The following is a 27,835-nucleotide window of genomic DNA, read 5'->3' on the forward strand; positions in this document are numbered from 1 at the left end:
TGGAGATCTGCTTCTCTTGCTCACTTTTACTCCCATTAGACCAAGTTACACCCATGTAATACGCAGAACTGGGTCTAGACCTACCATCCACAAAAGCGGGGAACAAAGAACCACAGAGAACATCATCTGCCTTTTTAGTAGGTGGAGTTCAGACTGCAGCAATGGAAGATTCAGTTCTGTTACTGAAAGATTTAATTACTGTATTTATTGTTATTACTAATGGCTTTTAGGCCACCAATATGTTGTGGGGTACTGTACAAACACAGAGGAAGAAATGGTCTGATGAAACTAGAGAGGAGAAGGGTTAGAATGAGCTGAGAAATCCTCCAAGGTAGAGAGGATATGGAGGTATGCAGGATAGGAGATTAGTTAAAAGGAGCAAAGCATGAGGCTGTGGCAGAGGACACTTGAAATTCCAAACTGTAGGACTACAGATACTGGACATTTCTCATAGCTGATGGGGTTTCTTTGCTCTCCTCCCTTTGCATGGCACCCTTTCTATTTTTTTTTCAGCATTTCAATTGTAAACTTCAAATTCTCCTATTCATCCTGACTTATTTACATCCAGGAGATTCTGTGCCTCTCTGAGGGCTGGCATGCCCTGGCTTAAACTGGAGCTGCACTGAGGATGATTTTATGTTTAGTAGCTCCTTATGAGCTGCTCTAATTTGAAGCAGCTCAGACTGCCCGCTCCAGTATTTACTGCAGAAATCTTTCTTGCCTCTCCTGATCACAGTGTAATGATAAGGCTGAGCCTGAAGTGGCCAGGGCCTTACCCGCAGTGTGCCTGGGTAGCAGAGCCTTGCAGGGCACAGTTTGTGGCCCCTTTTTGACATCAGAGTAACCCACAGGGTCTGTGGTAAGGGATGAAATTTTGTCCCACAAAATCTCTTGCCAGGAGAGCACAATTACAGGCTTGTATTATTCAGAACACACCTGCATAAAAGGCCTAACCTCTGACTTTCCTCCCTCATGTCATGGGGGGGAATATGAGGGAGGATATGGGACGAATCTCCCTCATATATGGGGGGGAGGGGGATTCTGCATTTATTACAAGTTTGCCCCTTCTTAGAGGGGTGTATTGATTTGAAGGGATTAAGAGTTCTTCTGCAGGAGTGATACAAATGCAAAATCACCTGGCTTCTCCCACTCTCTGGGTGCCAGTTTTTTCACAGGGAGCTTTCACGAATCCACTTCTCAGTTTTTATACAAAGCTCCCGGCTTTGGTATCCAGGTGCTCTGATGTGACCACTGCGCCCTATGCCAAGTCCTTGTGATAGCAGCGGGGCAAAGCTCTGACCTGCAGCTTTCCTCTTCTCAAAGGAAAAGCCAGCAGTGAAGGCTCGTGGACTGTGAAAGACCCACAGCTCTCCCTCCAAACACCCCAGTGGGCTCCAGCCTGCAGCAGACAGGCTAGTCCCTTTAAAAATGGTCCCTATTTCAAGCCTGTGATGCTTTTAAGTGTGACAGCATGTGGGTGGGAAGTGGTGTATCAGATGGAGCATTGCCTCAGCTCCCAGCATCGTGAGCCTGCAGAATAAAGAAATGGCACAATATTGCCTCTGTGGAGAGCAACCTTTGCTGGAACACGACTGAAGTGGCAACGTGGTAACACAGGCTCTGGTCTCTCTAGATTGTGTTCCTGGAAAAGCTGTTCAATTATTGATAAGGGTCACACTGACATCACCAGAAGACAATGAGGCTCTTGCTTGCCTTTAATAATTTCTTACTCAGCAGATCTTTCACTTACAGCTCAGCAGAATCGGCATTGCAGGCTGAAATACAGTATGTGTGCTGGAAAGACAGACAGGAGACTGCCCAGCTTTTTATTTGCAAACTAGAGAGGAATATAGAGCCAGCACCTCAGGTCGATTCTGCTCTGCAAAATGCTAACTGCCATTATGGAGTTGGCACTAGCAGGATTTCTTTCCTGCTGATAACATTTGGTCCTTGTTCATTGTTCAGAGCTGCTCTTGAGTTCCTCCTCCCCCACTTATCACATATGCGGGAAAGCAGGATTTCCCAATAAAGGTAAAGAGAAGGGACTGATACTAGTGCTCCAGATCTAATTCAATTTAACAAGCACTACTCTAGCTAGTAAAGCTGCTGCTGTTTTGTTCAAAGTATAGTGCTGACAGCTTGTGCAGGGAGGAGCATTAACCCTATATGTTCCTGTTTGAGGTTTAGCATTCCAAGACAATTTTTTTAATTAGACAGAAAGCTTCAAGCCTAAATATCCCTTTCAGGCCTGGGACTGTCTTGGGATTTTCTGTGAACATGCCTTAGAGAATCCAGTGGGAGGCAGGATGAAGTTCTGAAGGACCCTCATGAGATTCTGGCACTCTTACACCTGAACCCATAGCCAGTTTGGGCCAGAAGTTGAAATGTCACCTAAAATAAATGCATGTGACAAGTCCCTTTTTTAGCCTGTTTTACTGTTCATTGACATTTCTGAGTCTCCTGGTAGTGGCTGCCATTCACCTAATAGGATCACTAGCCGCTAATGATTAAGACTCATTAGAAAATGGAAGAGAGAGACTCTTGTATCAGCAGATCTGAATGTCAGGCAGGGCTTCCCATCAATTTGAAAATGGGAGAACTTTAAATTCCCAGAAATTCCACTGGTACTGCAAAATCACACCCATGCACCAGTATCACCCCTGCGGAAGGGTCAGCCTGCCCATGGAGTTTCGCTTCAGCACTTCCATTTCATCTGAGGTTTCTGCAGCAGCCTCAGCAGCTGTCAAACCAACTGCTTTTCCACTTCCATGCAGGTTTAACAGCAAGAGCTATGTGTGTGCTTAAGGAACCTGTTTACTGTGCAAAGGTGAACAGCCAGGTTCCATTCTCACAATTACTCCTGTGTTGGAGGCAGATGCAAACATTGGGTTGCCAGCACTACTGCGTCACAGATGCAAACAATTTTCATCAGGGTGAAAGCCCGGATGATACCACCATGGCAACCGATTTTAAATAGAAATAATAGGCCAGCTCCTTTGCTGAAATAAAGGCACAGGACGTGAGGATCTGGTCCCATATTCCTACAGTAGATAACATGATTTTGATCATTCATATTTCCTGTGTTTTTATTGCTTCTTTCCTAAGAGCATCTCAACATGCTGGTTGCAATTTATGGGCAGTAAATACTAACAGAATGAAGCCATCTCTGGGGGGCTAGCAGCAGTCAGAAAACAGCATGGTGGATAGCTCTTGCCAACTTCTTTATCTTTCCAGTTACAGAATCCTTAAGTCCCATGCAGAGAAGTCAGTCCAGTTTTCCCCTTGCAAATCTCTAAAAAATAAACAAAAAATCATTAACACTGGAAAGATAAAGTGCTGAATCATGCCTCCCACGCTTTAGAACTTGTGTCCCACTAAGTCTAATTATTTCACACTTGATACATATATCCTTGATCAGTCTCTTCCAAGAATATTCACGGTGAGGGTTGAAAAACAGGAAGTTCTGATGAACAGTCTAACATGGGGACAATAGTTCAATGAAATGTTGACGTATCCCATAGGATGGGATATTCTTTGGCCCTAAACAACCTCAAGTGAACTTGGAATCGCCATGAGAACAGCACAGTCAATGTGCAGCTGACTGAGCATATAGAAACCACAAGAAAATGTTGAATATTCTTAAGCATTTTAGCCAGTGTCTTTTGTGTATCTGAAACAAGGTGAAAACATGTTTAAATCCTACCAGATCTCTCAATTGTTGCAGCCAGCATGAACTTAACAGAGTCAGTGTGTGTAGAAACAGGAAACTACTTTTTGCTTTTGCTTGGCTGTTAGGGATGGGGAGTTACTACTAAAAAATTATGAACCTACAGCAAGCTCAGGAAAGGAACGTATTAAGTACTCCACTCTTAATTCTGAGAAGGAACTTCAATGCTCTGTGCTTGTTTTCCCCTGTGCCATTCTTATCTGACAGGTAGTACCAGTTGCCAGAAATTATGTGGGTTTATTCTGTACTTTGTATTCTAATATAAATGGAGCTGAATACTTGTCATAGTCCTTTGGGCAGGGCTCCTTACTGCTGCAGATTTTAATATTGAGATTGGCAACACTAGGTTAGCTGATGTAATCTGTTCCATTAAAGATATTTACGGCACGCCACATTACAATACAAAGGCAGAGGTTTAGACACTAGAAAGATGTGACAAGCCAAAAAAGCTAACCCATTCAAAACTGAGGCTGACACTGCAGGGGTTTATTCCCCTCACTGTACATTAACAAAAATGCCTTTTAATGCCATTAGGAGCATACGCAAAATTCAGATCAGGCATAAAGCAAACAGCAACTCCACTGATGGCAAACAATGTCACTGTTATACACACCACATCTGACTGTAGATCTGTCTTTAACATTAGCCAGTGACTCATGATCACCAGCATGTATTGTCCAAAATCACTCCTAGGTTTCCCCATTCTTTGGAGAAACATCACAAGCCTTGGCTTATTGTAATGCAGGGGGAGGGAGCAGCATAGAGGAGTGTTTGTTCCTCTTTCTAGCAGCCTCTATACTCCTGCAGTAGCCCAGGAGCTGATACAGTGATCTGTGAGTTACTACAAGTCAGAAAACTATGTGCAGCTTACTTATGCTTTCACAGCCCTGGATATTTCCTTCTTGAATTTCTTGCTTCCATCTAAGTCTCATCAAGCCTCATCAAGCAGCTCTTTTCAGATTTGAGGGCAGAAGCTGAGTGACTCCCTACCTGTTTAAGAGTCCATTTCTTTCCTACAGCTCTCCTGGAGGATCTGTGGTGTCTGTTGTGCAGAATCAGCATTTTCATTAGTCTTAATGGAGCCTCTTCTTGTGGGAGACACTGGAGAGGTTTTGCATGTAACTGAGACATTTCTATTATAGAGATACACACACCACACTGCCTGGTGCTTGTGATTTGAAGTGAAAAAAATACTGATAACACGGTATAAATGCAGTGCTGTGTTTCTGATACAGATGGGCCCAACCCAAGCTCTTGTTTCCCTGAATTTCTCAAAGTTCAAGGGAGGCTGGAGCTAAAGTGCTTAGCTGAACAGTCTAATTTTGTGTTTAGTTTTATTTGTCATGTAAGTGGCAAAATTGGCTTTATGGAACAAATGTTGTTTGTCATACCATTAAATCAGCTTCTTGCCTTTTGCAACGGCTTCTCACTGCTGCTGGTAAAAATAATGTTGTTTTTCCAGTATATCATGTAAAGTGATTTCAGCTGCGCTTTTTTCCATTCCTGACCTCTGCAATGCTTGCATTTTAGACAGTTTTATACACTTATTGATTACCTGATGTACTGTTCTAATTTCTAGGAAGTAAGAACATAGCCCTTAAATCACCCACTCTTTGAGATGTTTTAATTTCCTCAAGTAAATAGAGTGTATTTTGCCAGGAATCTTAAATGTACGATACATGGATCTGATTCCACTTTTACACAGGTCTTGTATAACTCCCTTCCCTTCACTGAAATTACTCTTGATTAGCATTGAGAATCAGGTCCAGGATCTGGAGAGGAGAGTGGGTTAATGCCATTTTTTCTGACACTGAGTGCTTTAAAAGCACTCTGAGACTGTAAACCATTACCATTCCTCAGTAAGTGCCCTCAGAGAGGATTGAGAAGGATTGAAGAGTTTTTAACCAGTAAGTCACTTCAGGTCTTCCACACAACAATAAAGATTTAGCCATTTCTAGCTCCTGGCTATTTTGTGATTATGTATTGTCGGTAATCTGGTGGTCTCAGCCACCACTGAACAAGTGTCCATACCACAACTGCTGCTATTGAATTAACTCCCTTGCTGGAAATCTGGAAAGTGGGAGAATGGAGCATGGGTCTGGTTCTCTTTCCAGGCTTCACAAATTTTCCTGTCAACCAGGAAGGAAACTATTTTACAGAAATGCTTTACAAAAGCATATTATTTGCTTCATCTAGAATTGTCACACTCCAGCGCCTAAATACGAAGGCTGATGTTCTCCAACAACCCCGTCAGACTCCCACAACGTGGATGACTGCTACAAGTTATAAGCACTCCCGAAATAGGGCTGGATTTTCAGAGTGATAATTGAAAGCCATAACTTTCCACCAGGGAGGCTGTGTAGGTGGGAGCAACAGCAGAGATAGCAGTATCAACAGAGCTGAGGCTTTTTACCACGGTGTTATCTAATTTTATTATATACCATAATCCTATCAATGTACAGTCTTTCTTTAGTGATTGTCTCCTGTACACAGTCACAGACCCATCTTTTACTAGTGTGAGAAGAACCCTAGGGGAGCTAAGAAAAAGACTTTGTCCTTATGACTGCCCTAAGCTCTGGTTCAGGAAAATATTCATATTCAGGATTGTGTTTATGCTTTGTGGACATTGTTGAATTGTGCTGACTTCAGTGAACCGAGAAGTAGAAAAATAATGTTCATGCAGGGCTTTGTTTTCTTTCAAAAGAACTGAAAAGGTTACTTAGAGCTACCACTAATACAGAAAATAACTCATTAGCTCAGTTCTGATGTAAATATCAGAACATTTAAATGCAAGTTAAATAAGGAGAAGCTAAACACAGCCATGTTCTCAGTCACTGTAAACAGCAATTGTTCTTTTGGAGCTACATGACCAGAAAGACTGAATCAAAGAACACCATACTCTTATCTGGTACATTGTCACCTCAATCAAGTAACGCCAGAGTTGCACTGCAGCAATTGCTGTTGAGATCAGAATCTGCACATAGACATTCTGTCTCTCAAGTTCTAAAAGTACTCTTACATTTCAAATCAAAGAGAAAAGAGAGAACAAATAACACAATTTATTGCTGCAGATTATTTTTATGCCTGTGTGCTCCATTTAAGAGAATAATCTGTAAATGACTTATTATCAAAAGTTATTTGTTTGCACTAATCAAGCCTTAAACTTGGAAGCATAATATGAAACTAATTATTTTTAACTAATCAACATGTTTCATTCATAAGTTGGGATTTATCAATACAGCACATGAAAGGAGAGAACATATTATTATTTCAATTTAGATAATATGCAAAAAGCACTGTGTTTGTAATGACCTGCTTTCACTGAATATAATCAAGCTCCAAAGCTCTATTACAGGCTGGAAATAGCAGCAGCTTACTTTAATGAGATTTCTGGCTCTGGGCCCCAGCTGTTCTACGCAAGGCTCTCCCTTTGCTCTATGACCTACCAATATGTGCTGTCACCAGTAATGAGACAGGACCTATTTCCTAACATGGGGAAAAACTGGAAAGCATGAGTTCATTCTACTCTGTTGCTGGAAACACACCGTCTTTCCCCTGCAAGGCAGAAGGAGGGGAACACTGAATATGCAACAGTCACCCCTCCAGCCCCTTGCCAGTGGAAATATGACATGAAACCCACAAGGTAGGGAACTCAAAGGTAAAACTGAAACTCTTCTTAACTCGTCCCCTTAGCAATAGAAAACCAATATTCATTAGGTATATGTCCCTCCTCTGTTAAGTATCCCAACAGAGGACTTTACATTACCTGCAAGGCACAGGGAAGGGGGAACAGTGGCAGTCTTGTGCTCTGAATTTTATGGATTTTGTGGAATTATGCTCATCTCAGAGCCATGCTGGGAACATGCCAGGAGCCAAAGAGCTGCGCTTGATTTGCCTAAAATGGAGCAGATTACTACTGCTCTCCTTGTTAACAATGGAGATGCAGCCTGGAGACTACAGACTCCAGCAAGCAAAGCTCCAAAAGGAGCCAAGCAGCCCAGGCGCTGTGCTGGAGGCTGAGCACTGCACACTGCTACCCAGCCCCACAGACCAGGACCTGAAATCATAGAATCATAGAATAGTTAGGGTTGGAAAGGACCTCAAGATCATCTAGTTCCAACCCCCCTGCCATGGACAGGGACACCTCACACTAAACCATCCCACACAAGGCTTCATGCAACCTGCCCTTGAACACCGCCAGGGATGGAGCACTCACAACCTCCCTGGGCAACCGATTCCAGTGTCTCACTACCCTAACTGGAAAGAATTTCCTCCTTATATCCAATCTAAACTTCCCCTGTTTAAGTTTTAACCCATTACCCCTTGTCCTGTCACTACAGTCCCTGACAAAGAGTCCCTCCCCAGCATCCCTATAGGCTCCCTTCAGATACTGAAAGGCTGCTATGAGGTCTCCACGCAGCCTTCTCTTCTCCAGGCTGAAGAGCCCCAACTTCCTCAGCCTGTCTTCATACGGGAGGTGCTCCAGTCCCCTGATCATCCTTGTGGCCTCCTCTGGACTTGTTCCAGCAGTTCCATGTCCTTTTTATGTTGAGGACACCAGAACTGCACACAATACTCCAGGTGAGGTCTCAGGAGAGCAGAGTAGAGGGGCAGGATCACGTCTTTCGACCTGCTGGTCACGCTCCTTTTGATGCAGCCCAGGATACGGTTGGCTTTCTGGGCTGCGAGCACACACTGCCGGCCCGTGTTCATTTTCTCATTGACCAGCACCCCCAAGTCCTTCTCTGTGGGGCTGCTCTGAATCTCTTCTCTGCTCAGTCTGTAGCTGTGCCTGGGATTGCTCTGACCCAGGTGTAGGACCTCGCACTTGTCGTGGTTGAACTTCATAAGGTTGCCATCAGCCCACCTTACAAGTGTGTCAAGGTCCCTCTGGATGGCATCCCTTCCCTCCAGCATATCAACCGGACCACACAGCTTGGTGTCATCGGCAAATGCTTCAGTAAAGGGGACTGTGACCCCTGGGTGGAAGAAAACCCCACAATCTCATTTTGGCCACTCTGAATTAGACTTTTAATATTGTTCTCTTTGCTTTTTTATTACATCCCAACACTTTCCAGAAATTCTGTTCTGGAAAATGTTTGATTAGGTAATATTTAGGGGAGTTCATGCTATTTTTATCCTTAAGCTGTCAGTTAGATTCATTAATACTTTGCACGTGAATCTGTTTTATTTAGGACAAGAAGACAGTATTTTTTCCCCTGAATAGCGTTGTTAAGTATTTCAGGAATCTAAAATCCACAAACTATTTCTGTGCCCTGGATACAAACCTCTTTGGAAAAAGTTGATGAACATTTTAGTCATAAAATTGGAAGGTGTGTGCTTAATGCACTTTGAAATGAAATGATTTGGTGCTTTTCAATTTGTCTTTTTGCCCTTCCCAAATACCCAAAGGCACTAGCCCACTTTGTAAATGAATAGGCTATGAAATCTTACTTTAAGAAATGAAGGTGTCACTGAGTTGTAGTAAAAATTATACTCAGCGCTAGTGCACTTTGTAAGCCCTAACTGGCCCTTGCAACAGTCCTTATGCATTCCCCCTTCATGAACAGGAATTAAATAACCAGTTACTTTAATTTAGAAGTGGGAAAAAAACTCCCCAAACCCAAGAGATTGAGAAGCTAAATCTCCAAAGTATGAAGACACTGGATGACCACTGCCTTCCAGATGCATCTTGGACAACTGGTGGGTGCCTGAGGACAGGCTGTCCCAGCACGTTTAGCGCTGGCTCACCCACTGCACTCAGGATCAGCTTCCCAAATACCTGGCAAAGGGCGCCCTGGCTGTGCCCAAGGCCCTGCTTGCAGGCTAACTGCCTTCATGGAAGACAAGTCTGTCTGGAAAGGGGTTTTGGGCAGCCATTAGCATACACACCAGAAGCCACAGAGGTATCTCCTTTCTGCTTTCCCATGGATGCAATGCTGTTATGTCATGGTGATCGCAATTTAGGAACCTTCAGCTTCAGAAATCCCATCTAAGCAGGATAGGCGAAGCTTTCTGAAAAAGCCTGAAGTGGGCAGACACCTCTCGTGTGCTTTTTTCCTTCTACAATTTCAGAAATAAAATTACAAAGTTAGTTTTCAAATTTGCATTTTAAAGCTCCATATCTGTGTGGAATTTTTTTTTTCCAGCTTGAAGAAGCAGAATCCTTACATGAAAAAAGAAAAACACATTTCCAAAGGCCACATCACCAGATTTTGAAGTACAGTGGTAAGAATACCACCACCTTTGCAACACTACCTATTTCCTCCTCTAAATTATTTATGTATTTATTGTATTTTACATGGGCCATGGAAGCTAGAGGCATTTTTGCAGTGTCAGGTCATTCTGAAGTACATTCCATACAAAGAATGGGCTGGAAAATACAGTTGTACATAATATTGTTCATTAATATTACATAATTACTGCACACAAAATAGTTCTCTGGGCAGTGATAGGGACTTTTTTCATAAAGACTAAAGACTCCAAGGCAATATATTCCATTAAGGAGTTGCTTAACCTATGAGGGTATATCAGTATATAGTGCCTCCATCCAGCTGCAGAAAAATGACGAAGCCAGCTTAGCCAAATGAAGCCATTAGCATGTATAATGTGTTTTACACAAGAGTTAAATGGTTTACCGGGTTTATAAAATCATACTTTGATATTGCAGTGACCAAGCTGAGATATGATCTAGCAAACAGCACTTGCAGCTGCATCAGCACAAAAATGAACTGTTGGATTTTCTCTGTGGCCTAGAGAATATTTTCTGCAGTCTTTGAAAATTGCTCTGAAATAATAAAGAAAAAAAAGTAATTCTCTACCTGTAGGCTAATATTAGCTACTGACAGCTTGCGTAGAGTTTTAGATCAGCCTTCCTGGAGTAATTGTTTAGGATAAAATGTTGATGCAGCTTTTCAGGTCTATTAGTTGCCTTTATTACCATTGAACATGTGCAAGTTGTGCATCTAATGTGATACATTAGACCTAAAGTAATGTGGAGGAACATCTGAGCGACTAATAATCACATAAATGATCCCTCTGAATTTTAGTATAACCCAGTGTAAAATTTTTAAAGTCCCTCTGCTGTCAGTATAGTGTTAATTTTGACTTTGATTTACCAAATTGTGTTAATATGCTGTAGACTGATGTATGGACAAGATACAACAATTATCAATGTAAAACTGGAGATCTAGACATCTTGATAGGGCTGACGTTCAAGAAAACATTGAGAAAACTGTACAGAAAACATACAGAAAACTGTAACATTCAGGCGTTGTTACAGTTTTTGATACATAAGATGCAGTTGATAATTCAGCTTCTAGAAAAGAGATTTTTATCCTCTTTCTGCTCCTTGTTGATTTTAAGGCAGATGACTTTGAATGTACGACAATGAGCCTTGAATTCTTATTTTCCCCACCAGCAGTGCCTCAGCCTGATGTTTCTGTAATCGGCAATGTGTGCTGTGCTAACGTTTGAAGTTCGTGTGTTGAGTCACCAAGGGTTCACCTTTCTTTCCAGATGACACCATGACAGCTGCAATCAGCAGATGCATGAGAGCTGACAGTCCTTTGATTTAAAAAAAAAAGAGGGTTGCTGGCAAGGCATTTTCCATAAGGAGTTCCTTCTGAGCTCTGTAAGTCATTTCACTTCATAGCTCAATAGGACCTTGATTTGATAACACTCAGGGCATATCACAAACCACACATCTGCTCTCCCGGAGTCTCCCAGGATGAGGGGTGTAACTGAGCTAGAGAGGCTTCTTGGGATTCCATTTCCTTCAGGTTTAGCTTAGCTGTGAGCCAACTCTATGAAATTATTGTTAACAATTCACATCTGATGTGTCATATGACCTTACCAAGGCTTTGTGGTCCACTGGACAAAACTGCTCCATTTTGCCCTGAAGATTTTCTTCTTTTCTCTGTTTCATGGGGTGTGTAACACTGAAGGGCTGAATGGGCTCTACACCAGACCGAAGCAAACCACAGATCTCAAGACTGTTTCTGAGTAAAAGTGAGCGAGCCGATTTTTCTACACCAGTTCAGCCATCCCAAATTTTTCCTGTGACCTGAGTCACAGTCAAGCACTTACTGGGCGACATGTTTTGGTGAGTCTTTTGAGAATAAAAGCAGGCTAAGAAATCTAATCCTCAGAGGAGAACAATATGTTTCCATTTGTGATTTGGTCTCACAGTGAAGAGGTTGTCAAGGGGTTTGCGATCCTGAAGAATAATTCTGGAGGGAAGCCTGCTTAGTGCAAAGTGCCATTGGCAGTCATCAGCTCAAGCTGCCTAATGATGTCAGATGGAGTGGCTAGGGGAATCCTCTCCTGTAAGGTAACCAGCAGAGTTAAAGTGCTTCCAGAAATTAATCAATTTGATGCTGATAGTGATTAGTGGAAGGTACCATGATGACTAAAAGTACTTCAAGTGTAATTCAGTCTCAAATCCCTTTCAGGTGAAAGGTGTTTGATACATCACAACTGAGATGCAGGTACCTGTTTGGTGGATGTGGCAGCAAATCTGGGCACCGAATCTCACCACTGTGAGCAAATGCTATTAAGAAAACCTTCCCATCAAAAACATTATTGGATATTTATTTTGGGGTAGAGGGAAATTTAGAATGTAATTTCTAAATTAGCTAGATTCACATTATTTTGATGCTCAAAGGTTTGGTTGTTTGGGCGGGGGGGGGGGGAGGGATGTCATTTATTTGGATATCACATTTCAAGTTTTATCCAAAAGTTGGATCACGGCATCAGCTACAGGAAAATCAGTGTACAACTCACTACATGATAAAGCATTAATTTGACTGTATAAGGATTTGAGCTTGTAGCTTGAATGATTTAAAAGATCTTCCTTATACTGTTAGCTGTTGAATTAGAGCAGTAAGAAAGTTTTTAGGAATGCTTGTCCTGATTTTAGTGTGTCTGTAATGAAAAGCAATAGCAATATCTTCACTGCTCCATGGAAACCAGCTTGGTTTTGCAGTGTTAGACAGCTGGGAAAGGAAAATTCTTTCCCATAAAAGAAGGTTGTAAACAAAATTTGACTGCTATTAGAAGGAATTAATTTTAAAACGTTGGACAATTTTTTGAACTAATCATGTAGTTGATTTGATTACTACTTTCTGCAAAACTTGTGTGGCAAATAAAAGAAATCCTGTTGGACTTTCAAATAGAGCTCAGATACATTAGAGAATCACAGAATTGTTTCAGGTCAGAAGGGACCTTAAAGATCATCTAGTTCCAAATCCCTGCCATGGGCAGGGACACCTTCCACTAGAGCAGGTTGCTCCAAGCCCTGTCCAACCTGGCCTTGAACACTGCCAAGGATGGGGCAGCCACAGCTTCTCTGGGCACCCTGTGCCAGCACCTCAGCACCCTCACAGGGAAGAACTTCTGCCTAAGAGCTCATCTCAGTCTCCCCTCTGTCAGTGTAAAGCCATTCCCCCTTGTTCTTTCTCTACAGGCACTTGTCAAAAGCCGCTCTCTAGGTTTCTCATAGGCCCCTGTTAGGCACTGGAAGCTTCTCTAAGGTCTCCCCGGAGCCTTCTCTTTTCAAGACTGAACAAGTCCAAGACTCTCTCTCGTGTCTTCATAGGAGAGCTGCTCCAGCTCTCTGATCATCCTTGTGGCCTCCTCTGGACTCACTCCAACAGGTCCATGTCCTTCACATGTTGGAGGCCCCAGAGCTGAACACAGTATTCCAGGTGGGGTTGCAAGAGAGTGGAGGTAGAGGGGGAGAATCTCCCCTCTAAACCTGCTGGCCACACTCCTGATGCAAACCAGCATATGGTTGGCTTTCTGAGCTGCAAGCTGAGGGTGCACTCAATCCTATGGTCCATGTTGCTGTCTAAGATGTTGAACACCATGAGTCTCAATACCAACCCCGAGGAACTCTACTCGTCACTGGTCTCCACTGACATCAGAGTCATTGATGTCCAACAGACATTGAGCTATTGACTGCAACTCTGAAAGCTACCATTCAGCCAATTCCTTATCCACTGAGAGGACCATCTGTCAAATCCATGTCTCTCCCTTTTAGAGGCAAGGATGTCGTGTGGGACAGTGTTAAATGCTTTTCATTATTTGAGACTCTCTTCACATCATCCAGCCATCCAAGTGGCAACTTCCTCACAGGCTGCTAAATATAGATTATACTCACTTTCTTCAGAGATTTATTCTCGTTTTGCAACTAATGCAATCCCTGGATATTGTTCAGGCATTTTTCCTCAATGGAATTGAATAAAATGACACAAATCCTGCTGGGCAGCTGATATCATCAAAATGCTAGGTTAAGAAACCTCCATGGTTTCAGCAAATCATGTTTGTCAAGCAAAGTGATTAAAGTCAGATTTTGGAAGTTCTGTTCATATCACTCTAGGTGATCTGCATCTACCCTAATGCACTGCAAGGGTGTGCCTGAAATTAATTCAGACCATCTACTCAGTCTTTCCCAAACTATTCATGTAACAGCAATCTATTGCTGGAGCCAGGTTCATAGCTTCTTGACAGAAGTGCTTGTTAACCCTGGTTCTGATGATGATGATGACGATGATAACAGTATGACTAGAAAAATTACAGAGGAAAATAATACTTAGTATCAGATGTGCTCACACAGGTTGAACAGTAAACAAAGGGAGAAATTATAACCCAGTAATTACATGTTCACAAAGATGTTTTCTCTGTACATAAACAAGTCCATTTTCACACATGGAAACAAGGTATACAGGATTGCAAAGAAAACTGATTTAATAAAATTGGTAAGAAATGCTGGGTTTGCTAAAAGAATCCGTATCATCCAAATTTGCCATCAGGTGACTGCGTAGTCTTGGAGGAAGTAGTAGTGGACACCCCACTAGTAAATGAAAATTATTCAGGAAATGTTTCTGCATGTTTCCTTTTCCACTTGATTTTTCTACTAGTGTATCCACATATAGCTATTTCACAGGGTTTTGTTAGTTACTTTTGAACTATAATTTTATTTACACATTTTAATCAGTAGATGTGCAAAAGGGCACCCATCCCAGAAATGAACTGTTTTACAAAATGGAACTGTAGTAGACAAATGTTTTGATGCTTGCCCTTGAACAAACCACATTCCTGTGCGAGAATAAATTTTACAGTGAACATCAATTTTGGACCTATGGTTGTGCCCACAGACCACATACATAACTGAATATACGAAAAGAAATCAGATGTGTAATGTGTGGTGTTACCCATCTGGTAACTGCAGTTGAAGTAAAACTGAATTTCACTTCGTATGCCTGGCAGCTGGGGACAACCAAGCCCATCGCTTTTATACAGACTTGCTATGCGCGATGAAGTAATAATCACTAAATGTTTAATAAATAACAGAGCTATATAAAATACATGCCGAATGAATAGTTTATGCTGTGATATGCATTCCCTTTCAATCCAGAACTTCCTAAAGCATGCCATAAACCTTAACTTTTCACTGAGGCAATCCTGTCCCAAGGTACCACATGTTTGAGACAGTTGCACAAATGCATCCCTGTAATCCCCCTCCCCATAAACACCTCTATTTATAGTGCTTAAAATGTTGTAATGGCCTCATCCATCATCCTGAAAGATGAGACTCGCTGGCTGTTACAGCTCAAACCTCCTGTCCCTTCACTGACAAATATGTCTGAAAATCAGTGAAAACCTCCCTTTAACCCATGCAATAGGAATCATTTTCCCTCGTGCCAGATGGGGAGTACCTATCCAGCACAGTGTGGGCCCTGCAGCAGAAACCAACCCTCAATAGCCCCTACCATCACTGTGTCAGTTCCATGTTTCAAGAGCTAAAAACCAAACAGAAGTCAGGTGCTGTGGCATTTTCTCCACAGAAGTTGGCTTCTGAACATTTTTTACATTATTTTGCTGGCTTTCTGCTCATGAGGAAGATGGCTCTAATGCAGCTTCCTCAGGCCCAGGGTAAGGTTCACTAGAGGAGCACCTGGGTAAGGTTCAGTAGAGGAGCTCCAGCCCTTCGGTGCTAAAGGGCGTTAGAAACCTACAGTGTTTGGGGTACGGTTTTATTTTGAGATATTACTCATGATATTACAGCAACGAACGCCTGCCAAATGACACCGGCTTGGGGCGCCTCCAACCTGCCCGGCCCTTCAGGGCCCGGCCGTCCCACCAGCCCTGCATTGAGGAGGACGACCTGCCCTCCACAAAGATGGCGGCCCGCAGGGGGAACTGCTCTCCTCAGACCAAGATGGCCGCCCAGCCGGTACTTATCGGACCTCTTGCCCATACTTATGATGGCTGCCAAGCTGCGGGCTACGTGCCAAACACAAAGGTGGCCGCCCCAGCCGGGGTGTTCCCTGCCCTTACCAAACATGGCGGAGCGGAGAAGCAGCCGGCAGGCGGGGCGGGGCGTGCCCGGAGGCGGGACAGGGGCGCGCCCGCCGCCGAACCGGAAGCGCCGAGCTGCCTTCTCCAGCTGGTTGTCATTTCGTGCGGCAGCTTGGTCCTGAGGAGACGGGGCTCGGCAGCGGCCGGGTGGGGAGGAGGAGGAGGGAGGCACCGGCTGCGGCACCGAGGCAGGAAGCGGCGGCCGCTGGGGGGGGTGGGGGGAGGGGAAGGAGACAGGAAAAAAGGAGAAAGAAAAAACAACAAAAAGAGGTAAAACAAGGCAGCGGCGGAGGTTCCGCGCGGAGGACCCATCGCAGCCAGGCTCGCGGCCACCGGAGCGCCTCCCGACTCCCCGGAGTCGGTGTCGTGGCAGGCGGCCTCCCCCGCTCTCCGTTCGCCCGTCGCTCTCGCCCGCGGAGCCTCCCCGCTCCTTACGTCGCCGGCAGCAGCGTCCCCCGCGGCGACCCTCCCGGCGCCCGGCCGGTTTACATGAGGGGGAAGGAATCCCGCCTGGAGCCGAGAAGACGCGCAGCAGGGGAAGGACTGCTCCGAGGAGCCGCCGCCGCCGGACCCCGCGCCCCGGTTAGTCCGCCGGGTCCCCCCTCCTCTGCGCCCAGCTGCCGAGACCCCGTCCCGTAATCTCCGGGAGATTTGGGAGAACCGGTTAAACACCTTCCATGGGGGAGAGAGGAGCCCGGCCCCCCGCCGCCAGTACCTTCCCCTCCCTGCTGGAGGCTGCTCCTCTCCTGAGGTAAAAAAAAACCCTCCTGCCTTCCCCGACACCAGGACTCTTGTGAGGGAGGGGGGACACTGCGGGGGCACCCCACAGAGAGCCGGGGCCTGGCGAGCCGAGCCCGCCCGCCCCTGCCCCGCTGGATGCCGAGTCCTTGAGGAGAAGGAGGAACAACACACACACACTCCCACATCCACCGGCCTTTCAGCCGGGGCTCGCTGTCTGCGGGGAACGCGCGTATCTCGGTGGAAAGAAACGAGCCCCGCACCAGAACCCACCCTTCCAGCAGCAGTGAGAGCAAGAAAACCTCCTTCCCCTTCCTCCTGCACAACTCGCTGTCCCCTCCCTTCCCTTTTCCCGAACTGTGAATGCTGATTTCTGAGATGAAAATCTTCCTCATCGGACAGCCAGGACTCATATGAAGGACACGCAAATACTGGATCATAAATAAGAAGCGAGTCTGGCGAGCTCAGAAACCCAGCCCAAAAAGAGCAGCATCAAGAATCCACCCTTCTCCTGCACAACTCACTCCCCACCCAACACACATAGAATACTAATTTCCTGAGATAAGATCTTGCCCCTTTAAACAATCACACACGCGCGCATACACACACAGTGTATATTATTACTAAATATAACAGGTTAAACCCAACAGCACGGGCGAAAAAGCCTCTTCTGCAACTTGCTCCCCCTTTTTACCCTTCTGAATGCTGAGATCCTGAGGTAAATTTTTCCCTTACCCACAGCAAAGACTCTTTTTGAACAGGACACAAATATATATTAGATTATAGAGATGTATTAAATTATTCCAGATTTAAATCTATTTTTTGCTGCCAAGGGGTCGGGAGACCAGACGTCATTGTATTTTCTTTTTTTTTTTTTCCCTTTCCCTCTTAACTCATTTATGGGTGAGTCGAGGCTGCTGAGGAGGAAGAAAACAGGATAGTTACAATCCCTTTATTCTTATTCCCCAGAAACTTTTTCTCTTATTGCTGTGCATTTCCTTTAGAAAAAGGAAACCTCTTATTTTGTGAACCAAAGATTTATTTTTCCCTTCCTCCTGGCCAAAGGAAGGAAACAGACAAAATTGACACATTTAAATAGTTAGAGAGATCTAGCTTTTGCAAAAAAAAGCAAGCATCTTTATCCAAATCTGAAATACCGTGGAGGGAGAAACTGGAATATTTAGCTAAAACCAGGATACTAATCTCGCCTCAGAAGAGGACGAGGTAAACACTAAACATCAACTTGTTCTTAAAGGGAGGATACAAACCCTAAATATAATAAATGGGGGATTACGGGTTTGGAGTGTTAGTGCAAAACAACACTGGAAATAAGTCAGCTTTTCCAGTCAGATTTCATCCACATCTGCAGCCCCCGCACCATCATCAAAATGCAACCCCCAGTCCTGCTGCTTTTATAAATAATAACACAGCTGCCAATGGCAGTAGTGCTGGGTCAGCTTGGCTCTTTCCTGCTCCAGCTGCCCATAATATTCAGGATGAGATTCTGGGGTCAGAAAAATCTAAAACTCAGCAACAGGAAAAGCAAGAGTCCCTAGAAAAACAGCAGCTTTCCCCTGGTCAAAGTCAGGAAGCAGGCATGCTCTCTGAACCTGAGAAAGCTAAAACTGAAGAAAATCAGGGTGATAATTCTTCAGAGAATGGCAATGGAAAGGAGAAAATAAGAATAGAATCGCCGGTGTTAACAGGATTTGATTATCAAGAGGCTTCAGGGCTAGGTACTTCGACGCAGCCCTTGACGTCCACTGCATCTTCTCTGACTGGTTTTAGTAACTGGTCTGCAGCTATAGCTCCTTCTTCTTCTACAATAATCAATGAAGATGCAAGTTTTTTTCACCAGGGAGGGGTCCCTACTGCCTCAGCTAATAATGGTGCTCTGCTGTTTCAGAATTTTCCACACCACGTCAGCCCTGGCTTTGGTGGTAGCTTTTCCCCTCAAATTGGACCCCTCTCTCAACACCACCCTCATCACCCCCATTTTCAGCATCATCACAATCAGCATCAGCAACAGAGGAGGTCTCCTGCAAGTCCTCATCCACCTCCATTCACACATAGAAATGCTGCTTTTAATCAGTTGCCTCATTTAGCTAATAATCTTAACAAGCCACCTTCTCCATGGAGCAGCTACCAAAGTCCATCGCCTACACCATCTTCATGGAGCCCTGGTGGAGGTGGATACGGTGGGTGGGGTGGGTCCCAAGGTCGAGACCATCGCAGGGGACTGAACGGAGGGATAACACCCTTGAATTCCATCTCGCCCTTAAAGAAGAATTTTGCAAGTAATCATATCCAGTTGCAGAAATACGCTCGACCCAGCTCAGCCTTTGCTCCAAAATCGTGGATGGAAGACAGTTTGAATAGAGCTGACAACATTTTTCCTTTTCAGGTGAGCACACTCTCTTATATCCATATGGGAAACAACATGTTAAGTGTATTAAAATGCCCTAGAAAGGGTTGGGGTTTGAACAGCACCAACTGATTGTATGACTTCTGTGCTTGCAACTAAAAATATATATATAACTTGAAATATCATCATGTGAATTATGCTCTGAACTGGGAGTCATGTGGTTTATTTTTTATTGTGTTTTGGTTTGTTTTTTTTTAACAGTCGTGATCATGTAAGTATCTTTTGCCCACCAGACATATGTATTAGCCAGTTTCCTTCAGTTTAATACTTACATTCAGAAACAGCTGATGAGCAAATTCAGTTGCAAGTAGTGAGTATATTTACCAAAAGGAGAAAGGAATAAAGTGCTGCCAGATGAAGTACGAAGATACAAGGCCTTTTTAAGTACTCAAGAATGTACCACATCTGCGAAAAAGTATGAAGTGTTTGTATTTTCGCTTATAGTGTCAGATGGACTTGTAGTGCAACATCATTTTGTAGCGATTTTTGGAAACTCTGCTCTTTTTTTGTTACATGATGGTAGTCAATGCAGTTTGCTTTCTTCAGTAATAGCAGCAAATTTTACTTACAGGCCATTAAATTGTCATAAAAAATAGATCTAGACAAGTGGTCTCCTGTATTTTAATGTGGCCTTATCCTGGCAGGAGCAGGTTGTCTAACAGTTCAGTCTTTCCTCCAAGCTGATGTTTTATGAATTTGGAAAGAACTGTATAACGTTGAACCTAATTTGCAGTAAAAATTATGCTAGAAGTACTCTTCCTTTCACCTGACCCCTAGTTAAATCTAGCTTTTATGTTTGTCTGTGCTTTTTGTAAGCTCCTTTAGGGTGAACCAAAAAGCCCAAGAGTTCTTTTACGTTTAGAGGGTTGTTTTTCAGGATCTTCAAATGAGGGCAAAAGTAAAAATGTCAGTGATTGCAGTATTTCTAGCAATGCTGTAAGAACCAGGGTGACCTACTTTAAAACAATTTGAAAGATCTGAAGATAAAAACCAGTATGTTTCTTGTAAACAACCCTAAAGAAACAGAAATCTATTTAATAATGACTTTGTGGATTCAGACCCAGGAACAGCTCAGTTCTGCTTCCTCTACTGTTCAGTTTCTGTTTGGTTTGCAGGGTCTGCCTGTGCAGCCTTTTGACAACAGAGCAGCTGCTGGCAATAACTTTCCATTACAGACCTTTATTCTACTGCAGAGTTACTAGCTGGTTCAGTGTCAGGTAGAGCCCTTGTAAATTTAGAATGCACAGTAATAATTGATTTTAACATCAGAATTTGTAATTAATATAATGAACCTGTGTTCAGCAGACCAAATTTATACTCTGAAACCATTAGAAAAAGGGACACAGCTGGAGTCAGTCTTTTTTCAGCCTCACTGCAGCAAGACTTGGCTCACAGTTTAATTCATTCTCTACCCTGACACATAGCTGATGTTCAGAGTGACAGAATGAGATCAAGTGTGTCCTTGCTGCTGTGTATACAGCCCAAATATATACACAGCAATAGAAATGTGCTTGGTTTGACATCAAGGAAATTTCAGGAAACTGGCAAAGTCAACCCTGACTTCTGGGTTGTGTTCCAAACATAAAATAGCAGACCCATGTATTTTGATCATGGTAAAGAAATAGTTTTTGTGTAGCATGTTGGTATCTGTTTACATAAACACTAAGATGAAGCTGTACATGTCAAGACCAAGTCTGACACTCCTTCATGCCAAGAAAAGGAAAGTGTTGGAACGAACTGCTTTCCAGTCTGTTACTATCACTTCTGTGAAGAAAAGGGCAGGGCAGCAAAACAGGACTTCAGCACTGCAGACCTACAAAGATGCTGATTGATTTTGAAGCCATCTTGGACAACTGCTTTTTATAACCTTCCTTTTGTATAAAATCTTTAGCTCCTTTAGTCCCTCAGTCATTTGTGTGTTGAAAGCATACTGAATTTTTGAATCTCTGGAAACAAATGATGTAAAAATGGACCTTTGTATTTTTTTTTCCTTGCTTATGCTGATTGTATGCCTGACTTCAAGCAGAAATAAGGACTTTTGCTTATTAGATATTTGTGTTCATGCATATATATTTGAAGTATCCTTGGTGATGGAATCACGCACTGGATAAGGCTATTTTGTTACTGGAATCTTCTTAGATTCCTGTTTAGGAAATAATTGAAAGCTGTCTTTGCTGCAGCAACATAATGGAGTAATTTGATACAACTATCCCTTTCATTTAATATTTATGTTTTGCTGCTTAAATCATTAACAAGTGTTGCTGCAATCTAGTGAAAATTAGTTTCTTTAGAAGGCAAGATATAAACCAGAAATTGCAAATACTTGGGGATCACTTTCTTTTTTTCCTCAAAGGTTGCCTCTGCTTCAGCACTTGGTGAAACACAGAACTCTTATATTTTGATGAAAATCTTAGGGTAACCAAGTGTAAGTGCTCATTTCCTCTTCAGAGAGGACAACATTGCATAATGTCCCTATAAGCCCCTAATGTGAACTGCTCACTTCAGATATTTCTGCCCATGGCCCATAGGTGCTTGCAATGAAGTGGGCATTCCAAATGGCACAGCTGAAAGGAAAATAATGTGGTGATCTCTCTGATAATCTTGCAATCTGATGATTGCTTGCTCGGTATTCAGAGCTGCATGAAAAACATTGTGCTTTTTGTTCTAAGTGTTTTTCCTTTGGAATTCTGTCTCATAATATTTCAGAAGTAGCATATCTGTAGGAACCTCTTGTTGCAGAGATAGAACTGGAAGCAAGGTCAGAGAAGACTGTTACCAGATCTGCTAATGAAATTAAGTTTTGATATTGTGCTTTAGCCACTGGGCAGGCTTCCCCCTTCAGATCTTTTGAAAAGAGAAAAGCCATTGTTCTTTGTGCATTCATTTGAAAAGGAAATGGTCTCCAAAAGAAAAAAAAATGGTTTCTGAATTAAAAAAAAAAAAAGTATCTTTTGGATAGAAGAGTCTTCCCTGAGAATTGCTAAATGAAAATGCTTTGACTGTGACTATTGCATCTTAAAAAGTTACTGATTTTAAAAAATAATTCCTTTTGCTTCTCTCCCAGCAGCACTGACAAAGTAAGTGCTCAGTAATTGCATTTTACTGCAGCATTGCCCTCAAGATTGTTTTGGCTTTCCTTTTGCTATGTACTTGCACTTCCTCATGAGAGTGGAACATCCTGCCTGTTATGCAATGAATAAATCTTGCTTTGATAGGCATTTCCAGGTTTCCAGATCTCATCTTCAAATGCATGATGATGTTTTTCAAGTTGGTCTTTGAAGGCACAAGCAAGTTAAGCAATACTGTTCAGCTTTCTGTAAAAATGCTTAAAAATAATTTGTGTTTCTTCCTGGAATCAGCTTTGAAAATAACTGCCCATTTCAAAGAATTCTGTCCATGAGAGCAGTTCATTATATCCACTTGTTCAAAATGTTTTTTCCTTTCTTCTGCAGCGGCTAGTTTCCAGGTATATCACCCCTTCAAATCCATTGAGGTGCTGTGCCAGGGAGACTTTCTCTTCCCCCAGGCAGATATGGAATGTTTAAGAAAACACATATGATTACAGAATGTTTGAATTCTGAGCCATACATCATGATTTGCTTGCCCATGGAAATGGGTTGATTTAATAAGTGTGTTAAACAAATTCACAGGGTACTGAAAGTAAAAAATAACCTCTTGAATGCATTTGCCAATCTTTCCTCTTGAAGGAATTTTGCAAATAAATTTCTTTACCATGCCTCTTTATTTTACTATTTGTTCTTTGTTTCTGAAGAACCTTTTTGGGAATCATGAGGCTGGTTGTATAAAACCAGGCTATTTATTTTGCAGCAAGTTTTGCAGAATTTTATTCTAGCAGCAGCAATTATTAAAAAAAAATTCAAGCTATCATTTTAAAGAAGAATAAACACTTGAAGCTGGATTTTTAAATGTTCACCCTTTTTTCTGTAACTACATCAGCTGTGTAGTAATTAGTGTTTTGTGTGCTGTTCCCCACAGCTACTGATCTATGGAATTAGAAGCAGTCTAATGTGGTATGACATGCACAAGTTAAGTACTGTGGAAGTTAACACTGTTCTTGTTTTATAAACTTACTACTGACGTTAATACTTCGGCTTTGGCCCTCCTGTGTGTTTTTGACCTCAGGGTTTCTTTTTAAAAAGAGCTTTTGTTAGAAGCTATTTGAATTATGTTTGTATTTTCCTAAGATTAAAAGGAGTACTCTTATTAAGCATTTTGCTTTGAAAATTGCATACTTAGCAGCCCAGCTAAAGATTGAGAACACAAGATATTGTGGAAAATAAAGATACACAAGAAACTTAGTACATGGCTAAAATAGCATCAGACATATTACTGGAAATTTTTATAAAGGTCTATAATTTCTAAGACTTAAAAAAAGAAAAAGTTTAAGTTTACTAAACCAGAAGTGCTGCCTCCCAGAAAAACTCCTATGCTATGCGTCATTTAACTTTTCCAGCTTTTTCTTATTGTTCCCTGGTGAAGCTATAAAAGATGATCAGGGCAGCATACAGCAACATCCTTTCAGGAAAAACCTGTTTATTCAAAGCCTTTAATTCACTGGATACTGGACTGGGAGCTGGAATACAGCATTTGCAGTGTGGTGGGAAGGAGGAGAAGCTTACCCAGAAGTAGAATCGAGTCCAAATTTCCTTTGCAATTAAAAGAAAAGCGTGGAACTTGTATTTAGTACCTACAATACCACCTCTCTCTACATGCTTTACTTTGCCTGAGACACAAGGCTTTTGAATTGTGGGAAATGTTCACAAGGTTTACAGAAAGTTTCAGGCTTCCCAAGCTATAATGAGGGTAGCAAACGTAGTTGTGAGTTTTCTAGTTTTCACAAGTATTCTGGTTTGACAAGATGTAAAACTGGGGCTTATTTTATGTATTTAAAACTACACCTACTCCATAATAAATATTGCTTAATCACCTGCAATAAATTACTTAATGTGATGGCATGTTTTGCATGATTACTGATGCCTCAGTCTTCAGAGAAATCAGATTTTGTAAGATCATGCATACCCCTAGCTACCAGCCAGTGCTCATACCTTGCCAGGCTTTACTTGTTGTAAAGTTTGGGGGTTTAGCACTGGGAGGCCCAAAATGAAGACTCTTGGGTTCTGGACTTGTTCAGGTGATGATAATGCTGTGGGTACAGATTAACTATAATGAATCTGCACTTTACTTAAGTTAGATGTACATTTTTCTATTGTGCAGTAGAATTTAGGTGTGTGATTTTCAAGTGCAAAGTATGATCATCCAGTGCATGAAAAATTCATGTTTAATTTCTTCTGTAGATGAGGATGTCCGAGTATATACAGCGTATAGGCGTAGCACTAAGTGACTTTCTTTTAGGAATGGCATGTCTTTGGACTTTGAAAAATAAAATTGGAATAGGATTCAGAATTTAGTGATTTCCTATTACAAGTGGCTTCATTGTTTTACAAGACCTCTGATCTGTCTGGGTGCTAGTGGGGAAACCACTGCAGTCCCAGAGGTAAAGTGGTTTGCTGATGCTGACTGGATCCAACGACAGAGTTGTGACATAAGTCCTGAGTTCTTCTCTCCATGCTTTAACAATGAGATTGCATTATTATGAGCACTGCACATACTCACAAATCATTTCTAGGTGGTAGGAGAATCAGAATAATTTCATTTTTCTGTAGACAGGGGTGGCCAGTGTATAGTTCAAAACTTGTGTGCTTGCTGATGCAGAATATTTAGTCTTGATAGCTCTCTCTTAACCAGATGCGCTGTCGCTTCTTGTGTATTATTGAGAAAACAATACTGCTTATTCAACATTATGGTTGATGAATGTCTTTTGAAATGTTGGCTGACATTTTCAACATAGTCATGTATTAAGACTGCAGGTTGATTTCTTTCTTTTTGGTTTGTTTATTTCTTTGCTTTTTGTGGCCTTGTGTTCAACCTGATGTGTTTCTACCTCAGTTCTATTTCCCCAGGATAAATGTGTGTGCCCTTTGAGCCCTCTGATAAAGCAAACTTTGAGATGCTCTAAACAAACCTGTGTAAAGCCAAGTTCTTGTGATTAACTTGGGTAAATAACAGCAGGCTGTAGTTAACCAATTTTGTTCCTAAAGTGTACATACTCTGCTTTAGTCCAGTCTGTCATTACCCCTGTATCTTTTCTTTACAAATAAATCAAAAAGTTTACAGTAAGCAATCCAGCTCCATGCAAAGCACTGCAACTCTGTGAATTGATCCATTAAAAAAACACCACTTATAGTGTTACTAATTCTGTCTACGTGAAATCTTTTGAAGAAAACATCACCTTTTTTCCCAAAGTACAGTGTGGTTTATGTGCTTTGCAACTTATAACTAATATCTATCTCACCTTTAGTTGCCAGTTAATGATCAGTATCTTGACTGTTACAGCTTTTCTGATGTTATGGAATTAAATGTATAGTTACAAGTCTGTTCAACAATATGGCCACTACCACTAGCCTGTTATCAGTCTTTATGCTGGTTATATAATACATATATACATTTCAGATATGTGTTTCTGATAAGATGTGCAGGTCAATTTGGAAGTTAAGACAGGCACAATTTGTGCTACTTTTTTCAAAGTAGTCTCACTATCAAAGGCCTTTAAGTAATATAAAAACTCTGAAATTCAAACTACCAGTGGTGACTTTCTCTAGTAGCATGAACCCTTTCAGCACTGGGGCAAGTAATCAACTCCATTAATGGAGTTCTTTTAGAAGAAGCACTGTGCAAGCCTCTGAACCAGAGAGGCATGGCATTTTGGCTGGTCTTTATTTCTATATTTATTTATATAATCCTTTATTAGTATCAATAGATGTCATGACTGACATCTTTTCATAGGATAGGGGTATTTTGTTTATTTATATACCAAGTTCTTGACTTATTCTGCATTTCCAGAGATGTGGATTGCTGCATTAATTTCATATGTTAATATATCCAAATTCAATATAATAGTAATAGTGGCTCTTAGTGTTGTGCTTAACGTGATTTGCCAACTTCTAATTGATAAGCAGAGGCACAGAGGAGCAAACTGTCTCAAACAACCCAGGAAAAAGTGATCTTCCCAAGGGTGCTGAGGCTGGGGCAATTCAGCACCATGAACTGACAAAGATGATTAAATATGCTGTAAGCACAGAGATCTTTCATTGGAAAGATAGGCAAGAAATGGATAGTAGCATACCGTGTGTTGAGGATGCTCTAGCCTATGGCAGTCTTCTCCATTGCTGTACAAGTTACGGGAACCACTGGAAGGCCTGAGTATGAATGTGGGCCACAGTTTAGCCAGTTCTCCTTTTTGTGTGATTGCTAATAGCTGCAGGTAGGAATATGACCAATTAAACTTTTGAATCAGTGTGGAGGGTTTTAAATGTGTTTTAAAATGTTTGTAGTATGAGTAGAACCTAGAATCTTAGTGACCTTATACTACAAAAGTGACAACTAGCTGGTGCACTCAGAAGGGGAAAACCATAAACTCCTCACCAGAAAAAGCTTCCATTAGAGATGTGGTATTCCTATCAGCAAACCAGTTCAATTCAAATTTCTTTCTCAAATGTTTGAACTCTTTGTTCTCAAAATTAGAAACTTACCACTGTAGCAATCCTCCCTGTTCGTTACTATAGTGCATCCCATATGTGTATTTTACAGACAAGACGCTATCTTTAGGCTCATCATACTACAGCATGTATACAGCACAATGAACTAGAAATGACTTGGACTGGGTTTCTTCCTTCACGTCTCTTGCACAACTGAAATGTTAAGTGCCACAAATTCAACAAAGACTTGCAACTACCGAGGTTCCGCACTTTGTGAAATAAGAATTTTGTAGCTGTTCATGGCTTGGACTGGAGGTCAGTTCCACACAGAGAAACACAATGCACTTATGACAGTTGGAATGGAAGGAGTAGCTACTAAGGGATGTCAGGTTTTCAGAAAATGCTCCTACCTGTATTTTAGGCTATTTTTGTCATGCTATGAGGACTGCTGAAAATGTAGATTTGTTTTCTAGTATCCATTCCTGAGTTGCACAGCTGCTGGATCCTAATGGGCCCGGGATGCAGACCCAAGGATTTTTACTCCATCTTGCTAAGCTATTTAAGTGTAAATAGAGTTTGAAATAGTTATGAACTAGTAATATATAAACCAAAACAATAAACTAAGTATTACTGGTAAAGGAAGAAGCCAGTAGGAAATGTGTAAAAGTATAGCACAGAATTTAAATGCTTGTGATAAGTTTCTTTAAGGTGTGTCAAACGACTTTGTAATATAAATGAACAAGGAAAGAAATGCTGTGCAGAGACAGGGTAGCACTATGCTTTTTATAGCAAATTTGGTATCGGGCTGGACTAATAAGGCAAATGGTTCCAAACTCTGGTCTTTCTAATGCTATTTGAAATGCAGCATATCCGGGTAGAAATACTTCACCTGTTCTGTATCAGTAATAAACTGTTCTGAAGCGAGGAAAAAAATGTTAGGAAATGTAATTGAAGAAAAGCATTTTTAGAGGTCAGAATGTAACTTATGAATTTGGAAATGGACCAGAACTCAAGAGTTAGTGGGTT

The 27,835-nt window shown here is 42.0% G+C and overlaps 1 protein-coding gene and 1 long non-coding RNA gene across 4 annotated transcripts in view; both read left to right on the forward strand.

Annotated features, from left to right (window-relative positions):
- Nucleotides 1–15,096, forward strand: part of LOC136019804 (uncharacterized) — a 207,053-nt gene extending 191,957 nt beyond the window's left edge. The window contains exons 3-5 of one of the 3 annotated variants that reach the window (XR_010615068.1): nt 9,877–9,955; nt 11,246–11,360; nt 11,674–12,322. This is a non-coding gene — a long non-coding RNA (uncharacterized LOC136019804). Of the gene's footprint in view, nt 1–9,876; nt 9,956–11,245; nt 11,361–11,673; nt 12,323–13,193 lie in introns of those variants that run through there. The other 2 variants (XR_010615067.1, XR_010615069.1) reach the window with 2 other exon arrangements.
- Nucleotides 15,097–16,275: 1,179 nt separating this feature from the next.
- Nucleotides 16,276–27,835, forward strand: part of CPEB4 (cytoplasmic polyadenylation element binding protein 4) — a 43,021-nt gene continuing 31,461 nt past the window's right edge. Inside the window, exon 1 of the mRNA XM_065690163.1 lies at nt 16,276–19,232. Coding sequence (XP_065546235.1) covers nt 18,111–19,232 — 1,122 coding nt within the window. The 5' untranslated portion in view covers nt 16,276–18,110. The remainder of the gene's footprint in view (nt 19,233–27,835) is intronic.

The sequence above is a fragment of the Lathamus discolor genome, chromosome 10 (assembly GCF_037157495.1).
Source record: "Lathamus discolor isolate bLatDis1 chromosome 10, bLatDis1.hap1, whole genome shotgun sequence".
Classification (NCBI taxonomy): domain Eukaryota; kingdom Metazoa; phylum Chordata; class Aves; order Psittaciformes; family Psittacidae; genus Lathamus; species Lathamus discolor.